The sequence below is a fragment of the Pocillopora verrucosa genome, chromosome 4, assembly GCF_036669915.1.
Source record: "Pocillopora verrucosa isolate sample1 chromosome 4, ASM3666991v2, whole genome shotgun sequence".
Lineage (NCBI taxonomy): Eukaryota > Metazoa > Cnidaria > Anthozoa > Scleractinia > Pocilloporidae > Pocillopora > Pocillopora verrucosa.
Genome location: NC_089315.1, coordinates 14,594,901 through 14,613,664, shown reverse-complemented (window position 1 = coordinate 14,613,664; position 18,764 = coordinate 14,594,901). Strand labels below are relative to the sequence as shown.

Below are 18,764 nucleotides of genomic sequence, written 5' to 3'. Positions count from 1 at the left end.
TTTTGTTAACAATATCAAGGATTGTATGCTCGGTTGAGCGCTGTTCACGGAAACCGTACTGAGACTCATAGAATAGGTTATGTTTGCTAAGAAAGGACTTTAGGCGGTTGTACATAATTTTCTCGAAGAGTCTATTAAAGACCGAAAGAAGTGATATTGGACGATAGTTCCCCGGTTCAGCTTCATCCCCATCCTTAAATATTGGAATGATCTTGGCATGCTTAAGTTTGGAGGGGAAAATACCCCTTTGAACCGAGTTGTTTATAAGAGTTGCCAGAGGGGCTGATGTAATATGACATGAACATTTAAGTAATCGAGTTGGACACGAGTAAAGTCCATGGGACTTGTTTGTTGGCGTAAGCATTATTTCAAGCTCGATTTCAGAAGAAAGAACAGAGTCAAACACAAAAGAGCAGGGAGGAACATTTAATGGGAGGTAATCACGAAAAGACTTATCGCTTCTTGGTAGATCAGAGGCGAGACGGTTTCCAATAGAAGCAAAGTGGCGGTTGAGTATATTAGCATTTTCTAGGGGATCATGGGATATCCCCTGGTTTAAAGGGCGTTTCATTGCCGCAATCACCTTCGCGTTTTTCTTTTTACGGTTGATCAAATCATTAATCCCTTCCCAGGTTCGCTTGAGGTTCTTTGTATTGTTTTGGAAATAATTATGGAAGTAAATTTTTTTACTAAGACGAGTTAATATTGAGATTTTATTTCTATACATCTTAAAGAGTTTAATATTACCCCCGTCAAGAAGTTTATTTTTCATTTTAATGGATTTTCGAATTCCTTTTATAATCCATGGTTTAGAAAAAGATTTGAGCTTCCGCCGGGATATTGGTTTTTAATGGAGCGTGCTTATTGATTAATTTATTTAATTTATTGTAAAAAGAAGAGAAAGCCTAATCGATATTAGTTTCATTACGGGAGACTATGTCAACCCAATCAATACGAGACAAGTCGTGTATAAAAATTTTCTTCAGAAAATTGGGAAAAATCGCGCGCAAGAGGTCTGTCGAGTTTGCCTTTGACTACAAGCGAGCTTGTTAAACAAAACTGCGAGAAGTGGTCACTAATATCAGAGATTATATTTCCACTAATGATATTCTCATTAACTTTGTTTGTAAATATATTGTCGATTAATGAGAAAGAATTTCTATGCACACGAGTTGGTTTGTCGATACAAGGAGTTAAATTAAGGCTCTGGAGAGTTAGAAGAAAATCTTGTGCATAGTTGCAAGAATCAAAGGAAAGGAGATTAATATTAGCGTCAGTCATGACATATACAGGCTTGCCAGTAGCTATAAGGTTTTCTGCGGTTTCCTCAAAATACTTTAGGAAAAGCTCAGGTGAATTATGCTGACGATATAACACTCCGCAGATTATGTTAGCTACATTTGTTTGAAAAATTTCAACCCATAATGCCTGAAAAGCTTCGTTAGAGCTCTTCTTTAAAACTGTGTATCTTAACTCTGAATCAATATACATGCCGACGCCACCCGCTGAAAGAGGTGTCGGGACGTATTCAAAAGTGTAACCTGGAATTTCAGGATTGAAGTCCATAGAATTTGCATTTCTAATTCTGGTTTCGGTTACTCCAATAACACTGAAATGATAATTAAGTTCATCGAGCAAATGGGTTTGGAAGTTTTAGAGATTACCTTTTAAGCTGCTAACATTGTTATGAAAAAAAAGATAAATGACTATCAGAACGTTGTTCATTTAACTGATTTTTTAGCTGACTAAAACTATACGGGGAATAGTATTTACAGCGGATAGGATAAATAGCAGAGAAATTTGTGTCGTAAAATTTACTGTTTACAGAGTTCAGACTGAAGATATCAATGTCATATAGGCTAGGTAATCGTTCAAGATATTTTTTAGAAGGAAGGTTATCATTTGTTAAGAGATTATTATATTTGCCATGGCACTGGATTATGGAGCTCTGCCCACGGTACGGTAATTCAAGGAAGAAAGCTTTATTTTGCTTAACTTCGGTTGAAATCGGCATTGCTAAATATTAGAGCACTAAAATCTTCTAGTTACAATCATACAAATACTTAGCTGAGCGCTTCCTGTTCATCTTGGATGATCCGAGAGAGATCGTCAGGGCAACGGACTTTTAAAGAACGTGAATCTTCTGATCTGCGAAGGAAAATGGTTCCGTTTTTGACCCAGCAGAACTGAAAACCAAACCTGGTCTTGAATGACTTGGCGTTCCCGTACAACTCCTGCATTCTCGGTGTAAGATGGTCAAGGATTAATATTTTGGACATGTCCTGACTCTCTTCTAAACCAACGTCTCGAGCTGCCACACTCGAGGCATGCCTTCTCGCCGCCATGACATTATTTCACGCAAGTCTCCTTACGAATTTGCAAATGATTGGTTTGGGGTCGGAGCGAGAAGAGTCACGAAAAGGGACTCTGTGAGCGATATCGATGTCGTTAATAGTAATGTTAGCGCCCATGTGATTGAACAGATTAACGCAAAGATTACTGGTTTCGGAGGCGTCTTCATTAGCTTTTGAAACGCCAAAGTTCAGGACTGAAGTAGCGAGTATCATTCAGTTATTAGTCCCGAAAACGTTTAAGCTAAGTTTGCACGGATATCATGATCTTAATTACCGAAACAAGATCTCTGAACCACAAGACACAACTTGTGTCCCTTTCTCATTGATTTCGTTGCACGAGGCAATCGAAGGCGGCGAAACATTTCTGCCTTAGGTGAAATCTTGGATAGTTGCATGCCCCCCTCCAGAGTTATATTGCGCCAGAGTATTTTCCCTTAACTTAACCTTTAAAGAAAAGCTCAAAACCCAGCCTTAAATTTTGTTGGAGGAAACGAAAAAGTAGAGGGTAAATGAACTGAGAGAAACATGTATATATTAAGTAGAATTCATATTGTGTAATATGACTGAACTATTTAATGGAAACAAAGTGTTAAAAACTTGTTCGTGTTCGTCTCTTCCTTCAAAGCGATCGATGTTCACTCACATGGTTTGTGCTTCCTGTTTGTGCACATTATTATCATAGTTCGATTTTCAGATAATCGAAGTTACTTTTGGAATTTTCATATTTCATTAACGGGTAGCGTACCAGATATTCTTAACGCACAGGACACGATATAAGCGTTATTAGCCGAACGCTGACTGATTCGTTGACTGGAAATTGTTCAAGTTCTTTCTGCTTTGCGTTTTTTCTTTAAATTATATTTTACAGTGCTCGTCTTTGTATTTGAAGTTTCAGTGGTTGAGATAATTTCCTGCTGGTCTACAATGTTGTATTTTTTTTTGCTTCAAAATTTTGAGCAGGATTCACGTGAATGCTAGTTACAATAATTTCTTCTGGAAACTGGCAGTTGTGTGTGTAAAATACTTGGATGATCTTTGGGCGCCATTCCCCACAAACCCCTTCTCAATAGATTTTGAGATGGCTACCGTCTACTCTCTTTCAAGCTTCATAGGGAGAACTTGTGAAAAGGGAACAAGGCGAGTTGAGCTGGGTCATTGAAAAATCTCATCTTGCATATTGCCGTCTTACTCTACAAAAGCCATTAATTTTAGCCGCCATATTGGCCGAGGAAGGCGTGAAGAGCCTGAAAAACTCATACCCAATCCTCGTTCTTGTAAGTGCTCCCTTACTTCTTTGTCAACCAGGTCTGAAATTGTATCATCTCCTCCCTTATGACTAAAATCGAGGAGGATTTTCCCTTCTTCCCTTATTTGAGAGAAAAATGTGAAAAGCGCTCGGCAAACAAATTAGAGAGGCTGAGAGCTTTCATTTCCCAGAGTTATCAAGAAAAAACATATACAATCCCCTCCTGAACTCTTTTGATTTTGTTCTCATTATTGCTGATTATATTGGATCCCGATGGAAATATAGCTGTTGACTTTACACCGAGTAATTGTCACCAAACACCAGTACATCAGTACCATGTGTTGCCAAGGCATTCCCAATTAAAAACTCATCTGTTTTCCCAGTTGCATTTATGTTTTGAATGCCATTTTTCCCCTATTGTTTTCGTATTCTTTCGCTCACCCTGATATAAAATCTGATAGGGTTTTTCAGGAAAAAAATTCTCTTTTTTAGAATCATTTAAAAGAGAGTCATCGTTGTCATTCCTGTTTTCAAGTTTTAAAGGATTAACATTACTTCTGATTTCCACCGTTTTCCATCCATTGTGTCTAAGTCACAAAACCTTCCTACGTACCTTTGTCTTGTAGGTTTGTTCCCTCGGTTTTAAATATTTGTCATTGTGGATCTCTTTTCAATTGTAATCGTAATTGACTATGGTCTTTAAGTAACCGCAAGTGCAACCGTAATAATATTTGAGATAATATTAACGGGTTGGAACTGGTGACGACATTTAGCTCAAACTTGATTTGTTCATAATAAAGGGCACGGTTGTAATGTTTTGTCGTAAAGGAGGTCAATTGATGAAGTTTGAAGAAGAACCAACTTGAAGTTTTATGTTTAATTTGTTTTTTTTATTTCATATGTTCATTTATATTCTACATACTATTTACTATTTACAATATTTTTAATAAGATTTGCGACATCAATCACAATACCAATGTTACATAGATAGTACAAATACGTATTTCAACTGGGTGCCACAAAACCAAAACCAAATTAATCACCTTCGTTTTATCAAGAAGAAAGGGGGGGGGGTTTCTTGTTTTATTTTTTTCTTACATTGGAAATTTTGCGGCGTACTTATAAAATTATTCCACGCGGGATACTATGAATTACTCTATTCACGATTAGATTGCGTACTTACCCAACATATAGCATAGTCACCATTAACAATAAAGTTGCATCATTCTTCTTAAGTCATAAATACTTCCTACGTTTATTTAAGTTACAAGGTAAATTTAACTCGAGGGTCTCTACAGGGCATTGATTCTTTCCGTTGCAATTAAAAGATAAAATTTTTGGGGTTAACTTTTTTTACGACTAATGGTTAAATTTATCACTTTTTATCCCTAAAAATTAATTTTTTCGCCGTTTCACGGCTAACAGCTAACCCTACTGAGACCCCTTACCTTTGGAAAGCAATTGTTTCGATTATCTACACTAAAATTATGAGGGAACTGTGTATTCAACGAGAAATATTCAATTATCCAACACGTTACTTTTTTTTATTTACGTTCAAAAACATTAGACTTCTTTAAGTCCTAATAGAAAATATTTAGGAAGTATCTCCATACAGTGTTATTTACAATGGACACTAAACGGTGCAAATGTTCTCGCATGACTCCAAATACGATCGAACTTCATACTACACAACAATGCGTTTCTGACTTCATTACCACGAATGTCAAAAGAAACGTCGTTCATACTGTAATCACGATACAAGATACCTTTCTCTTCAAGTTGACTCAAAATACACATTAAAATGCTGCTAATGCACAGGGCTACTATGAATCACGATTAGACTGCATACACTTGCCCAAACGTCTCGGACGTTTTCTGCAAGATGACAGGCAATTTGATGGGATAGATTTGCTTTTCCACCACGAGGTGATGATCATAGGTAAGTAATAAGTTTATAACCAACCGTGCAATTTGGAATAAATATGCAAGCATGAGTAGTTTTTTTTTTTCAAAAACATTGCGCAAACCCTTACGGTGCGTGTAAATGTCGTGAAGTCGGGGAGTGCTTGTTTCTTCTTAAGGGCACAAGAAATCAGCTTAAAAGATTTCTGGGAGTGTGCAACTTTGTATTCTCAATTTCAATTTCCGTACTGTTGGAGTTTAATTAATGTTCTCTCGACCAATCGACACTTTTTGGTTAATTGGAAATCGGCATGTTTGTCATTCCACACTGTATAATTGACAATCAAGCAGGCGGTGTGCGCACTCCGATTGCGTTGCATTGTGGTAGCTTCATTTTCAATATGGCGGTGAAAGCAGCAGAATTCGGCAGATTTTGACTAAACATTCCGTAAAAGTTAGGCCGTTCCTTTTTCCTTTCACCATAATTCAATGTAATTTGATTTATTCTGAATGTGTAAAAGTATTTTTTGTTCGTATTTGTCGCGTATTCTATGGTTCTCAAAGACAAACGCGATCACTGTAATTTGAGACCGGATTTCAAGAAGGTCAAATTTGATGTACATCGTAGTTTGGAGCCTTTCAAAGATTTGGATGGCTGCTTTGATCCTTCCTTAACAGCTCTGACTAAATGCTCTCAAACGCTCTCCAACGGTACATGTGTTTCTCGCATTTTAAGTGCGGGTGTTTGAGACCGATTATGGCCGAGAAAAGGCTTATTGTTGCGTTATACAGCGTTACTATTAGATAGTCAATTGTGTTGTAAATCTACTTTCCTAAGTAAAAGGAAATTAACTTATCGCGAGTGTTTTATGGTAAATCTACTATCTTGATCATTTAATGAAGGACAGTTGAATTTGAGCCATTAACGGAATCACTTGACCAATGAATAACTCTACAATGCGCACGGCGACACACCGGGTAAGCCGGAAAGCAAAAGGTAGTCGATCGTTAAACGGTGTTGATTGCTAGAGCGACTTCTACCATTCGCTTGCGCTTTTGAATCTTCTAACCTGAAAGCTTAGCTGTATTAGGATATCCTTTAATGAATTCCGTTTACGATGTGATATTAAGGGTTAGTTTTAAGGTGTCATTTCCCCATCTGTATGTTCTTGAGGTTTGGAAAAGCCGGATGAGATTGCGTTACAAAAGGTATTATTTTCATGTGTGTGCGCTATTTTTTTTTTTTTTTAAGTATCAGTCTCTCCCGCCGAATATAACTCCAAATATACGTTTGTCAAAACCTTATTCTAGGTATTCTATATTCTTTAAGCATATTTGAAACTCTGTCCGTTTTTTTTAATAAACGTTGAGCGTGACGAATTTGGTGTTAGGAGGTGTAAGGCTTCTCCTTTCGCGAATTCCGTATTCACGCCCTTAAGTGTATGACATGGAAAATAGTTCGTGTATTAGAAGGTAGCTAGGTCGCTGCCTCTTTGGAATGCATTTGCATGTCAAGGGACGATTCTCCGTTAAATTACTCGCGGATTTGATATTATTCACACAGCCATCAGCTGTGTGTGAAACTGCTGCCAAACGAATAGATTCTCGGGCAAGACTGCAGTTTCGATTCTTTCTGAATGTCTTCAATTGCCTCCTAACAACGAATTTGTCACGGAGGAATAACAGGAGTCGCACAGGCCCGCAAACACTTTTTAACTTTCGAAGGAACTGCAACAGACAGTGAATTTTCATCAAATTCCACGTTTATTCACGCTATCTTGCTGCTACCAGAGATGTTCACTCGACCACGACAGGATGCAAATGACTTATTTTTCATTTTACGACCATGATGCAACGCAATCAGAGTGCACACACCACCTGGCAATCAAGCATGAATTTACATTGCAAAGCGTTAATTGCGTGGGCGAGTATAACCGAACGTCTACGCAAATTTTCCCTACGTAAATCGACCGATGAAAAAATCGTGGTTAGTGGTCGTGTGTAAACTCTTGGCTGAAGCCTTCAACAAACATTGAAGGTTGAGGTGATGGAACCTGTAAACGCTCCTCCATTTGTTCTTTTTCGAGGATTGTTGCTCCTCTACGCAGTTTTCATCACCGCATTAGAGTCATCCACTGTTTCTCGATCAGCATACTTCACAACGTTGACAAATAAGCAGCTTAAAGGCTTTATGGTAAAACGGTTTGAGTCTCCTGGTCAAATTTGGTGCAGTCAGTCTTGTTTGAAAAACGCCTGGTGTACTTCGACAAACTTCAAACTTGCTCCTCATATTTGGAAGTCTGATGGCAAAGGAACTTGCGAACTAAACAAGCACGATGGCTCTGTTGTTAAAGAAAACATGCATTTGCAGTTGGAGGAAGGTGCCACTTTCTCAATGCCTCTTAAGGTAACGAACAGCCTAAAATGCCTCATTTGGCTTAAAGGGCTCCGCAAGATTAAGTTGATGCAACTGCAGTTTAATTTACATTTAAATTGTTAATTGGAGATTAATTTTGAAATTAACTAGTGTGTCTTTATATCGCTAATTGACTCATTTGAACTAAAGTCCTCAGTGCCACATTTCTCTTTAGCAGTTTTTAGAATTTTAAGGCTGAAAATTTTAAGTGAAAATTCATGACCACAGCACTATAATTGAAGTTGAGCAAAAACCTAACTTCGATGTGAAAAATAGATGTCTTGAATTTCCTCAAATTATGGGTGTATATGATTGGAAAAAATTACTGTTATTGCACAAGAAAACCAAGAGCATAGCTATTTTATAAAAGCGCTAGTCGGCACTTTCTATCGATTTACCAGCCTAATAACTAGTATGAGGTGTTGGGAGAACACGAGTATTACTGTAAATCATGAGTCAAAAGGGATTGTTGTGCTAACATATCCCGTGTGCGATATCGTCGCTAAAATGATAAAAGGCTCGATTTATTGCTAAATAGCCAACAGGTGCTCTTCACGGCAAAGTGTGTTAGAAAAAATTAGCATACATTTTTAAGACTACTACCCTTCTCAACGCTTTTTTTCGTTTTGATTTGCTAACAATGAATCTCCTTTACAGAGAAATTATTTACGCTAGATTTCTGCATTATTCTTGAGTATTCTGAGTTACGAGCAGCTGGCATGAGACAAAATTGAATCCTTGATTTCGTGTATGCCACGATCTTAATACAGTCGAAATGCAAGCAATAAAAACCTCCTTTTCCACTTTTTTTTTCTGTTTTGAAGTTTTAATCAGAGCTGTTTTTTTTTGAAAGCGAAATGGATGTATGCCTTGAATAATGGCATGAATTGACAAACAATTGAATTGACAATACTGTGCAGGCCTCAGAAGCTGTTTTTTCTAGAGGAATGTAGTTTAACAAAATTGTAATTTGTGCAGGCGACATGTTAAGCGAACGGGTTTGTTGTTTTTGCTTGTTTCGTCTTTTTGAAAACTGAATTTTTTACGCCGAGCTGTAGTACCAGACACACAACCTGCATAACGACCAAAGAGAACTAGTAAGAATAACCGTTGTTATTTCTATACCCATAATTTTCAACCCTTTGTTTTAGTTGTTCGTTAACCCCCTTTTCTGTGAAAAGATCCACCCACCTCATGCAGTTCGTGAGCCGCAAAAACAAGCTGGTTGCACCAAACAAATATTTTGTTTCCCCGCCGACGTTTGAGACCTTTCGTGATAGCATTCATCGATTACCGGTTTAGCATGAAAGTTAGAAGTTCTTTTTCATGAAAACGGAAAAATACTTCTCCTTTAACTAACTAAAGACAATAATAACAAGAAGAGATGAAGAAAAATATTCCATCGGGAGTTTGGTGATAGGTAAAATCAACTGCAGATGTTATGCAACTTAAAGAAACCATTCACTAATTATGCAAATTTTTGTAAAGAACTAAAAACTAGAACTGATGCTTGCCAGCAGAAGCAAGTTTTGGAAATGGCACATACGCTTTCTTTTATTCCCTTTTAAATGAAATCCTTTTCCAGCAAATATAGGAATTTAGAAACATCACTGTTTGATCGAGATATTTGAAATTATATGCCATCCCCCGCCATTATGGCTGATGGGTTCATATTTGTTTCTCATTTGCATCACAAAAAAAACGTGCAGTGACTCCACCATTAGTAAAAGCTTGAGGTTGTTGCGAATCTCATGTTACTGTGTTTGAATATGTAGTAGTTTTTAACTGAAGTTTATTGAAGCTAGACCATTAATAAAATGACATGCCTTGACTTCGTTTGGCAGAAGTCAATACATGTACTTGTAGATGTTGACTAAATGCGTAGCTAAAAGCAAACTTTTTAGGCAGCCAGTGTTTTTTTTTCGTTGTTTTTGCCTATAAACGCATTACCACCTTGTAAATCATATTTCAGAAGTTTGTTGAAGAATTGGCAAGGACAGATAAATTGTTTCGTTAAATTTGGCGATAGGGTAGGCTTGATACCCACGCGGTTGTTGGAGCTGGATCTAGGAGATAACAAAAAAACCGTAGTTGAGGGCGTGACTATTTTCCAGCCAATTGTTTTTAATCCGTCAGTGGGAAAGTGAAATAACTTTGAAGCATATTTATGTTTATTTATATTCTTCTCATTATTCCATCGGCTACTCTTTCTATTTAGGATTGCCGACTAGCAGCCAGCACCTGTTTAAATGGTGGTGTGTGTTTTTATGACGAGAAAAAGCAAACTTATTCATGCCAATGCAAGCCCCCTTGGACCGGAGAAACTTGTGCTGATCTGTGTAAGAAACAAATTTGTAGAGTAGAAAGAAGTTGTAATGTGCTGCCTGTCGAGAAAAGCTTGAGAGCAGTTTTCCTGTTACGTTTATGTGCGACAATTGAAAAAATGTAGCGAGACGGTTTTCTGCAAACAAGCAAACAAACTTCGTTCGAACGCTATTTTGATGAGATCTTTTCCTTAAAAGTGTTCGCATTGTTTTTCCTTTGTAACGCTCATGCTTTAAGAGATTTACTTCGATTCAAAAGCGTTATTAGCTAGACCACCTTAATCATATATGGTTTGAAGATCGGTAGGTCAGTCGCCATATGATGTAGCTTCTTTTTACTGACAACAACTCTTTTGAAATGTTGTCTTGTAATCGCAAAAAGTTACCTGTGACAGCCATCCCTGCAAAAACAATGGAACTTGCACAGACGAAGTCAACGAATATAACTGCAGCTGTGCACAAGGATTTTACGGGACACAGTGTGAAAAGATTGAAGGCCTGTCTTGCTCATCAGGTTTGTAGAGAAGTGTATCGTATTTTGATGACATATTCTGAGAGCGCAAGCTTCCTTCTACGCCGAGAAGGAGAAGTTCTCGTGGAGATGTGGATGACAATTCAACATTTTAGAAAGTTCTAGATGGAACATTAAATAAGGTTCTGGAAGACAGAATACGCCGATGTTTTATTTTGATAACGATTTCTCATAAAAATTTTCGTTAACTAATAATCATCAGCAACAGGAAGCTGTAAACGGTATCTGAACAACTGCGCTCCTACCCCTCCCCTAACCCAACAATCGTCAATTGATAACAAGTTAAGGTTAATGTTGGGTTAGGGGAGGGGTAAGTGTGCAGTTGCTTGCATACTTATATTGATCCAATCTATCGCTTTTTAACTCTTTACACCATAACATCAGTATGCATATTCTCCATACTGTTCTCTATACATTTCCTAAGGTGCTGACGAGGAGAGTTTGTTTACCGATCAAAAGCTTCTTTTGTTGGTGATCATTTCCTTTATTCTCATGACAAGCTACCTTTGACATCTCAGAGCGCTCAAGATACTTTTTCTTGTATCTTTCTTTCTGGCGTGCGTGGTAGCCATGCGGAAGCCAAAGCAAGATTTTTCAAAAAACAAAGACAATCTTTACTCTGGGTATCTGTTGCAATAACCGTTGGGATTACTTTTGCATGTCCCTCCCGGCTGTATAATCCTCTCATTCGGAATTCTCTGGCCTATTTATTTCGTAAAGAGTTGTTTTTTTACACAGAACCCTTTGCACGTAGTGTTTATCAGTTACGTACGTGATCCGGTAGCGGACATGAGATATAAAATAATTTCTGAAACAAGACTAATCCGGAAATTTCGCAGTGAGATTCATCCAATTTAAGAGTTGCTTTGTCATTTCAGTGAAACTGGAGTAAAGAAGATTGTGTTTTGTTGTTTCCTACAGCTTACCGAATGGTCTTTGGACAGCCTAGCACAAAGAGTTACGCCAGCATAACAAACGCCACCTCGTCTAGTCTCTCGGAATTTACTATGTGCCTTTTTGTCAAAATGAAGGATACAAATTTGATTGGAGAACAGTACCTCTACAGTTATGCGACTACTGGAGCACCTTATGGGAATGCCTTCTACGTTTGTCTGTTTTCCCCAGGAATTAGGATGGCCATAGCCTCGGCAAATGAGTAAGTAATATGACAAACACGATAGATAAAGTCTGTACTCGAGTCAAGTGGGCCATCCAGCCAAACCATATCCCGGTTTTCTTAAAATAAAGCGACTCGTAGGAGTATTAATACTTCCCCCTGGATTGGATGCTAATGCAATTTCAGCATTTCATTCGGTTTCCCTGACAATGTGCCGTAATACTCCTGGGTGGAGTGAAACACTATAAGAATAACCTCTGTCGCCCAAGAACACAACACAATAACACAATAGAATAGGATAGAAGAGAAGTAAAAATATACCGGAATGAATGGTGAATTACGCGCAATAAAGGGGCGCGAAGATGAATTTTTTTAGGGTCCTTGGCTCAGCTTCACAAAAATGATATGCCTTCACTCGATTCGAAGGCTGAGGAGAGGAAATATGTTTCCAATGTCCTAAAGGCAAATGGCTATACAAAAACTTTTCTCCGTAACTGCCAAAAACCAGTTACAAATAGTAACGCTCTTGATGAAAGGGAACCAGCGACTGGTTTTGCTGTTATTCCTTACATAGAGGGTGTTACTGAACCCATCAAGAGAATTTTGAATAGCCACAACGTTAAAGTTGCTCAAAAACCTTTTCAGACTTTGGGGCATATTTTCGCCAAACCTAAGGATCCTGTCACGAAAGAACAACAAACCGACGCCATTTATTCTATTATAATGACTGTGATAACGAATACATCGGACAGACCAAACGCCAGTTTGGTACACGGTTAAAAGAGCACCAAAAAGCGGTTTTTCTTTGCAAAAAGGAAAATTCAGCTTTATCGGAGCATACTTGCCTAACCAACCATACAATTGGGTGGGATAATTCTAAAATTATCACCACTAATCGGCGTTACCACCAGCGCCTTTGTTTGGAGGCTTGGCACATTAACTCCGCCCACGCTCCTTTAAATCGTGACGATGGCGGTCTGCTTCCTGACGCCTATTTACACCTCGTCAGAAAAAAGGCCGCTAATTAGTGATCATATAAAAAGACCTCACGTTGACAATCACGTTAACAATCACGTTCTCTTGTTTTTGCTCCCAAGCGACTTTAAATAAATAATTAAATGTGTCTAGTGATTAAATCATTGTTAGTGACAAAATTAAAAGCTATGGCGTGTTGGAGATCGAATGAAATAAATAGCAATGGAATTAAAAAAAGTTAAGTGACATTAAAATAACTTAATTCATCTCCCATTCCAGCAGCTCACACGACATTGTTAACATGCATTCCTATTCTATATGTAGCACTATATGTATATATATATATATATATATAGCTCTTTGGCATACAAAGCTTTTGCTTTCATGTCTAAATTGAGCACTCTACTAGGATGAGTCATTGCTGCTAGCATTATGCATGCTCACTAGGTTTTCTAGTTTGAGCACTCTGGCATGGCTTAGATGATACCACATGTGTGAGATCACTTGGGGTGGCTATATAGCCTTACCTCCATCCTAGCATCAGCACTGCACTGATGAGGCCCAGAAGGCCGAAACAGTACTGAAAGCTTCTCGGCCTCTTGGGTAAGGTTAAAAGGCTTATGAAAAGTTTATTTTCCTTGCTTTTGCAGCAATTGGTCAACATGGACAGCCAGGAAAGTGAAAATATCAGCCAGTTTACTACAGATAACTCGACAGCGAATCCAGGAGACGTCGTAGACGCAAGCGTGGTAGAAGGTTCACAGTCCTGGGGCGCAGACGTGGAAATCGAAATCCCTGAGGTACTAAAAAATCTGGAAAATAAGGGTGTGAAATTTTTTGAATGCTCCCAGTCAAAGTAGAATCACGAAGGATCGCTCTATTTATTTTAGCGTTGATACAACCGTCACATCGCAAATAATTCTCGAAGCTTTTGACGCGGCAGAAATCGATATTGACGCTATCACCGGAATCCAGAGAAAGGCGTCCAATAGATCTTGGATCGTGACTTTTAAGAGCCGTGCAGCTAAAGAAGCCGCTCTTGAAACACCTTTCGTCGTGATTGCCGGTCTCAAAGTGCTCCTGGGCGACTGCGAAAATCGTTTGGTCCTCGTCAAGATCCATGAAGCCCCCGCTGAACTACCCGACACTGCCGTGATTGGCCGACTCAGCCACTACGGTCGTGTCCTTTCATTTCGGCGCGACAAAATTGCACAACATATCGAGAATGGAGTAAGAACGGCTCGAATGGCGCTACATCGAACTATCCCTGCCAACATCAACATAGCTGGTGAACCTATCAAAATATGGTACCCAAATCAGCCAAAAGCTTGCCGGAATTGTGGAGCTACTGACCACATGGCCAAAGACTGCTCCGCAGTCCGTTGTTTTAATTGTGAATGCCCTGGGCATCGAGCTCAAGAATGTAAAGACTCGCCAAGATGTTCCGTTTGTTTAGCGGACAACCATTCCATGCCTCAATGCCCCTTCCTGCTCTTCAGCGCGAACGTCGATAGTGAGCCAACGCCACCTAAAACTGAAAAGGAAAAGGAACAAGAGCGAGCCCAGCGCGCCAAGGAAAGAGAAGAAAGGCAGAAAAAACTACAACAACAGAGAGAACAACAGCGACAACAAGAAGAACAACAGAAATTACTAGAAAAGCAGGAACAGCAAGAACAACAGAAACAACAAGATCAAGAGAAACAACGAGAACAACAACGCGACGAAGGTAGAAGAGAACGACCAAGAGAACGAAGAGACGAGCGAGGGAGGGACGATCGAGAAGAACGAAGAGATGACCGGAGAGACGGCAGAAGAGAGAGAGATAGAAGCGATCGAGATTATTATCGCGGCCACGATGGCCGCGATAGATCTTCCCGCCGTGACTACTCTGGCTCCGAAACTGATGATGATGGATGGGAGAGAGTTAAACCTAGGAGAAGGCGGTACAGATATTAATTTTTTATAATAAAATAATTTCTCTAAATGTGCGAGGACTCGGGTCCTCCAGTAAAAGTCGAAAAATTATTCAAGAATTAAATTATTCAAACTGTGACATAATCCTTTTACAAGAAACACATGTCTCATGCAAAAAACAAGCGGAGGAATTCGAAATACTCTGGCGCGGCAAATGTCTGTGGTCCTTCGGGACTGGCAGGTCTGCCGGTGTTGCCATCCTCTTTTCTCTAAACTTTCCAGGCAAAATTATCCGTTTTTTGACCGATTCCGAAGGAAGAATATTGAGCTTACTCATTGACTACTATAATTCTAAACTAAATTTAGTGAACATTTACTCTCCCAATACTATTTCGGATCGTAAAAGTTTTTTCTCTTGTCTGCACAATTACTTTCTCCCCCAAGGGGACCTAGTGATCGGGGGAGACTTTAATTGTGTGGACAATGTCCTAGATAAATTAAATTGTTCCGCCATCCTATTGTCTGATCAAAAACTTCTCCGATCCCTTTGTGCTGACTTCTCACTTACAGACATTTGGCGCAAAAACAACCCGCGCAAAGTAACTTTCACCTGGTCTAATAAAGACCATACCCAGGCATCTAGAATTGACCGCTTTCTCGTCGCTAAAGGCTTAACCCTAGTAACGAAATGTAATATTCTTCCATGCGTATACGACCTATCCGATCATGACTTTGTAAAAATTGAACTAACGACTAACCCTTCTAATCACGGTCCTGGAATTTGGAAGTTCAACAGCTCTTTACTCTCAGATGTAGAATTTAAAAACATTATGTCAAAATCGATTAACAACTTTAAGCTTAAAATCCCCGAATTCGCCTCCCTTCGCGAATGGTGGAATGCTCTAAAAATTGAAATCCGCAAAACAAGTATTTCATACTGTATCCGTAAACAGAGAACAGCAAATGCCAAAAGAATCCTAATTACTAAGCAATTAACCCATGCTAAAAACGCTTTACATTCTAATCGCTTAAATAACCCAGGTGTAATTAGCGATTTGGAAAGCCAATTGTCCTCTCTGATCTCGAAAGAAGCCGAAGGAGCTAAAGTCCGCTCCCGAGCACAATGGTTCGAAGAAGGTGAGAAGCCAACACGCTATTTCTTCCGTCTGGAGAAAAAACGAGCTGACATGAATAGTTTTGAATCTTTTTTTGACGAGAACGGTGTTCTCAGAAATTCTCAAAATGATCTTGAAAGAATTTTAACCAATTTTTACAAGAATTTATTCACCCAAGATCCTCTTGATATGCGAATTCAAACTGAAATAATTGACGGCCTCGAATTTTCACTGACTGATTATGAGCGCAATCTATGTGAAGGCTCTTTTTCTAATAAAGAATTACTTACTGCATTGGAAGGCCTTCAGACCGGCAAGTCACCCGGTTCTGATGGTCTCCCAACAGAATTTTACTCGTGTTTTTGGAACGATTTGAGCGAATCTCTCCTTTCTGTTTTGAACGAGGCCTTTCTTGCTGGCTCCCTCGCGGATAGCCAGTACGAGGGCCTCCTACGACTCATCCACAAAAAAGATGATCGACGCCTCGCAAAAAATTGGCGCCCAATTTCCTTGTTAAACACTGACTACAAGTTAGCATCTAAAATCATCACTGAACGATTGAAAAAAGTCATGAACTCCATCGTGCATTCAGACCAAACGTGCGGCGTGGTCGGCCGCACTATCTTCTCAAATTTGGCCTTACTTCGTGATGCCCTCGACATGATTGACAAAACTAATGAACCGGGTATTCTCATTTCCTTAGATCAAGAAAAAGCTTTTGACCGAGTTGACCACGAATTCATGATGAGAGTATTGCGTAAATTTGGTTTCGGCCCCTCCTTTTGTGGGTGGGTCGAACTATTTTATTCTAAAGCCTTCTCTAGAATCATTGTTAATGGCTCCCTGTCCCCCCCTGTCCACTTAAGAAGCGGGGTGAGACAAGGATGCCCATTATCTCCTCTCCTTTATGTGCTAGTTTCAGAAGTATTATCAACGCAAATCCGTAATTGTAAAGATATTGAAGGTTTCCTGCTCCCCGGAGCAGGGGGCCTTCAATATAAAATATCCCAGTACGCTGACGATGCTACTTGCATCTTAAAATCCGAAAGATCTCTTTCTTCACTTCTCCGAGTCGTATCAAAATTTGAACAAGGATCTGGCGCTAAACTGAACACGTCCAAATCTGAAGCAATGTGGTTAGGAAAATGGCGAACTAGAATTGAATCTCCCTATGGCCTCAAATGGGTCACTAAAATGAGAGTGCTTGGTGTTTATTTCTCAAACGGCCTCGTCAATGTCGACGACGACAATTGGCGGGCCAAATTAGACAAACTAAGTTCGGTTCTAAATCTTTGGAAACAAAGAGACCTGTCTTTTATCGGTAGGACCTTAATTGTAAATACTTTAGGCGCAAGCCGTTTATGGCACGTTGCTAAAGTCATCCCCCCACCCCGTTGGGTGCACGATAGCTTTAAGTCGATCATTTGGCCTTTTATCTGGAGAGGAAAAATGGAAAATGTTAGTCGCGATCGCTGTTGTGCGCCCCCATCATCCGGGGGCCTCAACGTCGTTAATTTTAAAGCTAAGTGCGCTAGCCTGCGCCTTTCTGTTTTTTCCAGTTTAAGAGATGACTTTGGCACATCCAAATGGCATTACCTAGCTCGATATTTTTTAGGACATAAGCTAACTATTCTAGATCCCCGTTTTTCTTTTCCCACCAATTCTGCTCCCTCTTCTTTCCTTCCTTCCAATTACTACCGCCTTTGTCTAGATAATTTCCGTACCTTGCATCAGAAAACTGGTGCCTTACCTGATTTACTCACCGGTAAGAATTTATATCTTTTGTTGCTTGACCCCGTCTGCGTTGCACCCCGGTGCTCCGGTTTTTGGGCGTCTGCTATGGACCGCCCCATCAATCGTTGGGCCTGGGTGTGGCGCAAGTCTCGCCTAAAGCTAATTGAAAACAAGAAGAACGATCTAATTTGGCTATTGATCCATAGAATGATCCGCGTAAGATATCTCCTTAAGTCTTGGGGATACATCAATAGTGACAAATGCGCGATCTGCGGAAAAACGGAAACTATTGAACACTGCTTCTTGGGATGTCCCAGAGTTGTGAAAGTCTGGGACCACTTCTCCCCCCTTTTCCGTGCTCTACTCGACTCCCCCTTCTCTATCTCCCCTACATCTGTCTACTACCCTTTTTCCCTAGACAAATCTACCACCGCTATATCCTTATCTAACTTTCTCAAGGCAACCATCATATATTGGTGTTGGCTTGCCAGAAATAAAGCTACCTTCGAAGGTTCTCTTTTGAGCTCCAACGCGATTATAGACTTAATTAAGAAAGATGTCCAACTCAGAATTCTTAGTAACGACACTGATACCTTAAGGAATTTTTGGTCTTTTAAAAACGTACTTTGTTCGGTCGACGCTGGTAAGCCCATCTTCTTCCCCTCTCTTGCTCCCCCCTGAACCTTTGTATATAATAAAACTTGTTAAATCTCGCCATGAGGGGTGCTTACTCCGGGCTACAGGCCCGCGCGCTGTTTGCGCCCCACATGGTCTGAAATATCTCTTTGTAAATAGTAAATAGAAAACTTTTAAATAGAACTTTGTTACCTCTTACAGGTGGGCGCTTACTCCGGGCTGTTATAGCCCGTGCGCTGTTCGTGCCGCCTGTGAGAGAAAATATCATTAGTTAATTGAGACCTGTAATTACCTAAATAACTCATAATTGAATTCGAATACTTTAATCAATTAGAATTGTAAATAGATATCATTGACGAAATAAAACTGCCTGGTCTCCAGGCTTTTATATTTAAAAAAAAAAAAAAAAAAAGTACTGTCTGCAGTTAGATATAGCTCTTTGGCATACAAAGCTTTTGCTTTCATGTCTAAATTGAGCACTCTACTAGGATGAGTCATT

At 39.4% G+C, this 18,764-nt stretch overlaps 1 protein-coding gene and 1 long non-coding RNA gene across 2 annotated transcripts; one reads left to right on the top strand and one right to left on the bottom strand.

Moving 5' to 3' along the window:
* Positions 1-13,973: 13,973 nt before the first annotated feature.
* Positions 13,974-14,822, top strand: LOC136280629 (uncharacterized). The gene has a single exon (XM_066166220.1). The coding sequence runs from the start codon at positions 14,112-14,114 to the stop codon at positions 14,820-14,822; it is 711 nt and encodes a 236-aa protein (XP_066022317.1). The 5' UTR covers positions 13,974-14,111.
* A 2,734-nt stretch (positions 14,823-17,556) lies between these two features.
* On the bottom strand, positions 17,557-18,519 carry LOC136280632 (uncharacterized). The gene is made up of 3 exons (XR_010717424.1): positions 18,458-18,519; positions 18,255-18,312; positions 17,557-17,788 (listed from the first exon to the last, which is right to left on the bottom strand). It is a non-coding gene; the product is annotated as an uncharacterized lncRNA (long non-coding RNA).
* Between the last annotated feature and the right edge of the window lie 245 nt (positions 18,520-18,764).

What these genes read in the sequence shown, in the direction of transcription:
- LOC136280629 (XM_066166220.1), top strand. Translation starts at nt 14,112, where the DNA reads ATGGCGCTACATCGAACTATCCCTGCCAACATCAACATAGCTGGTGAA.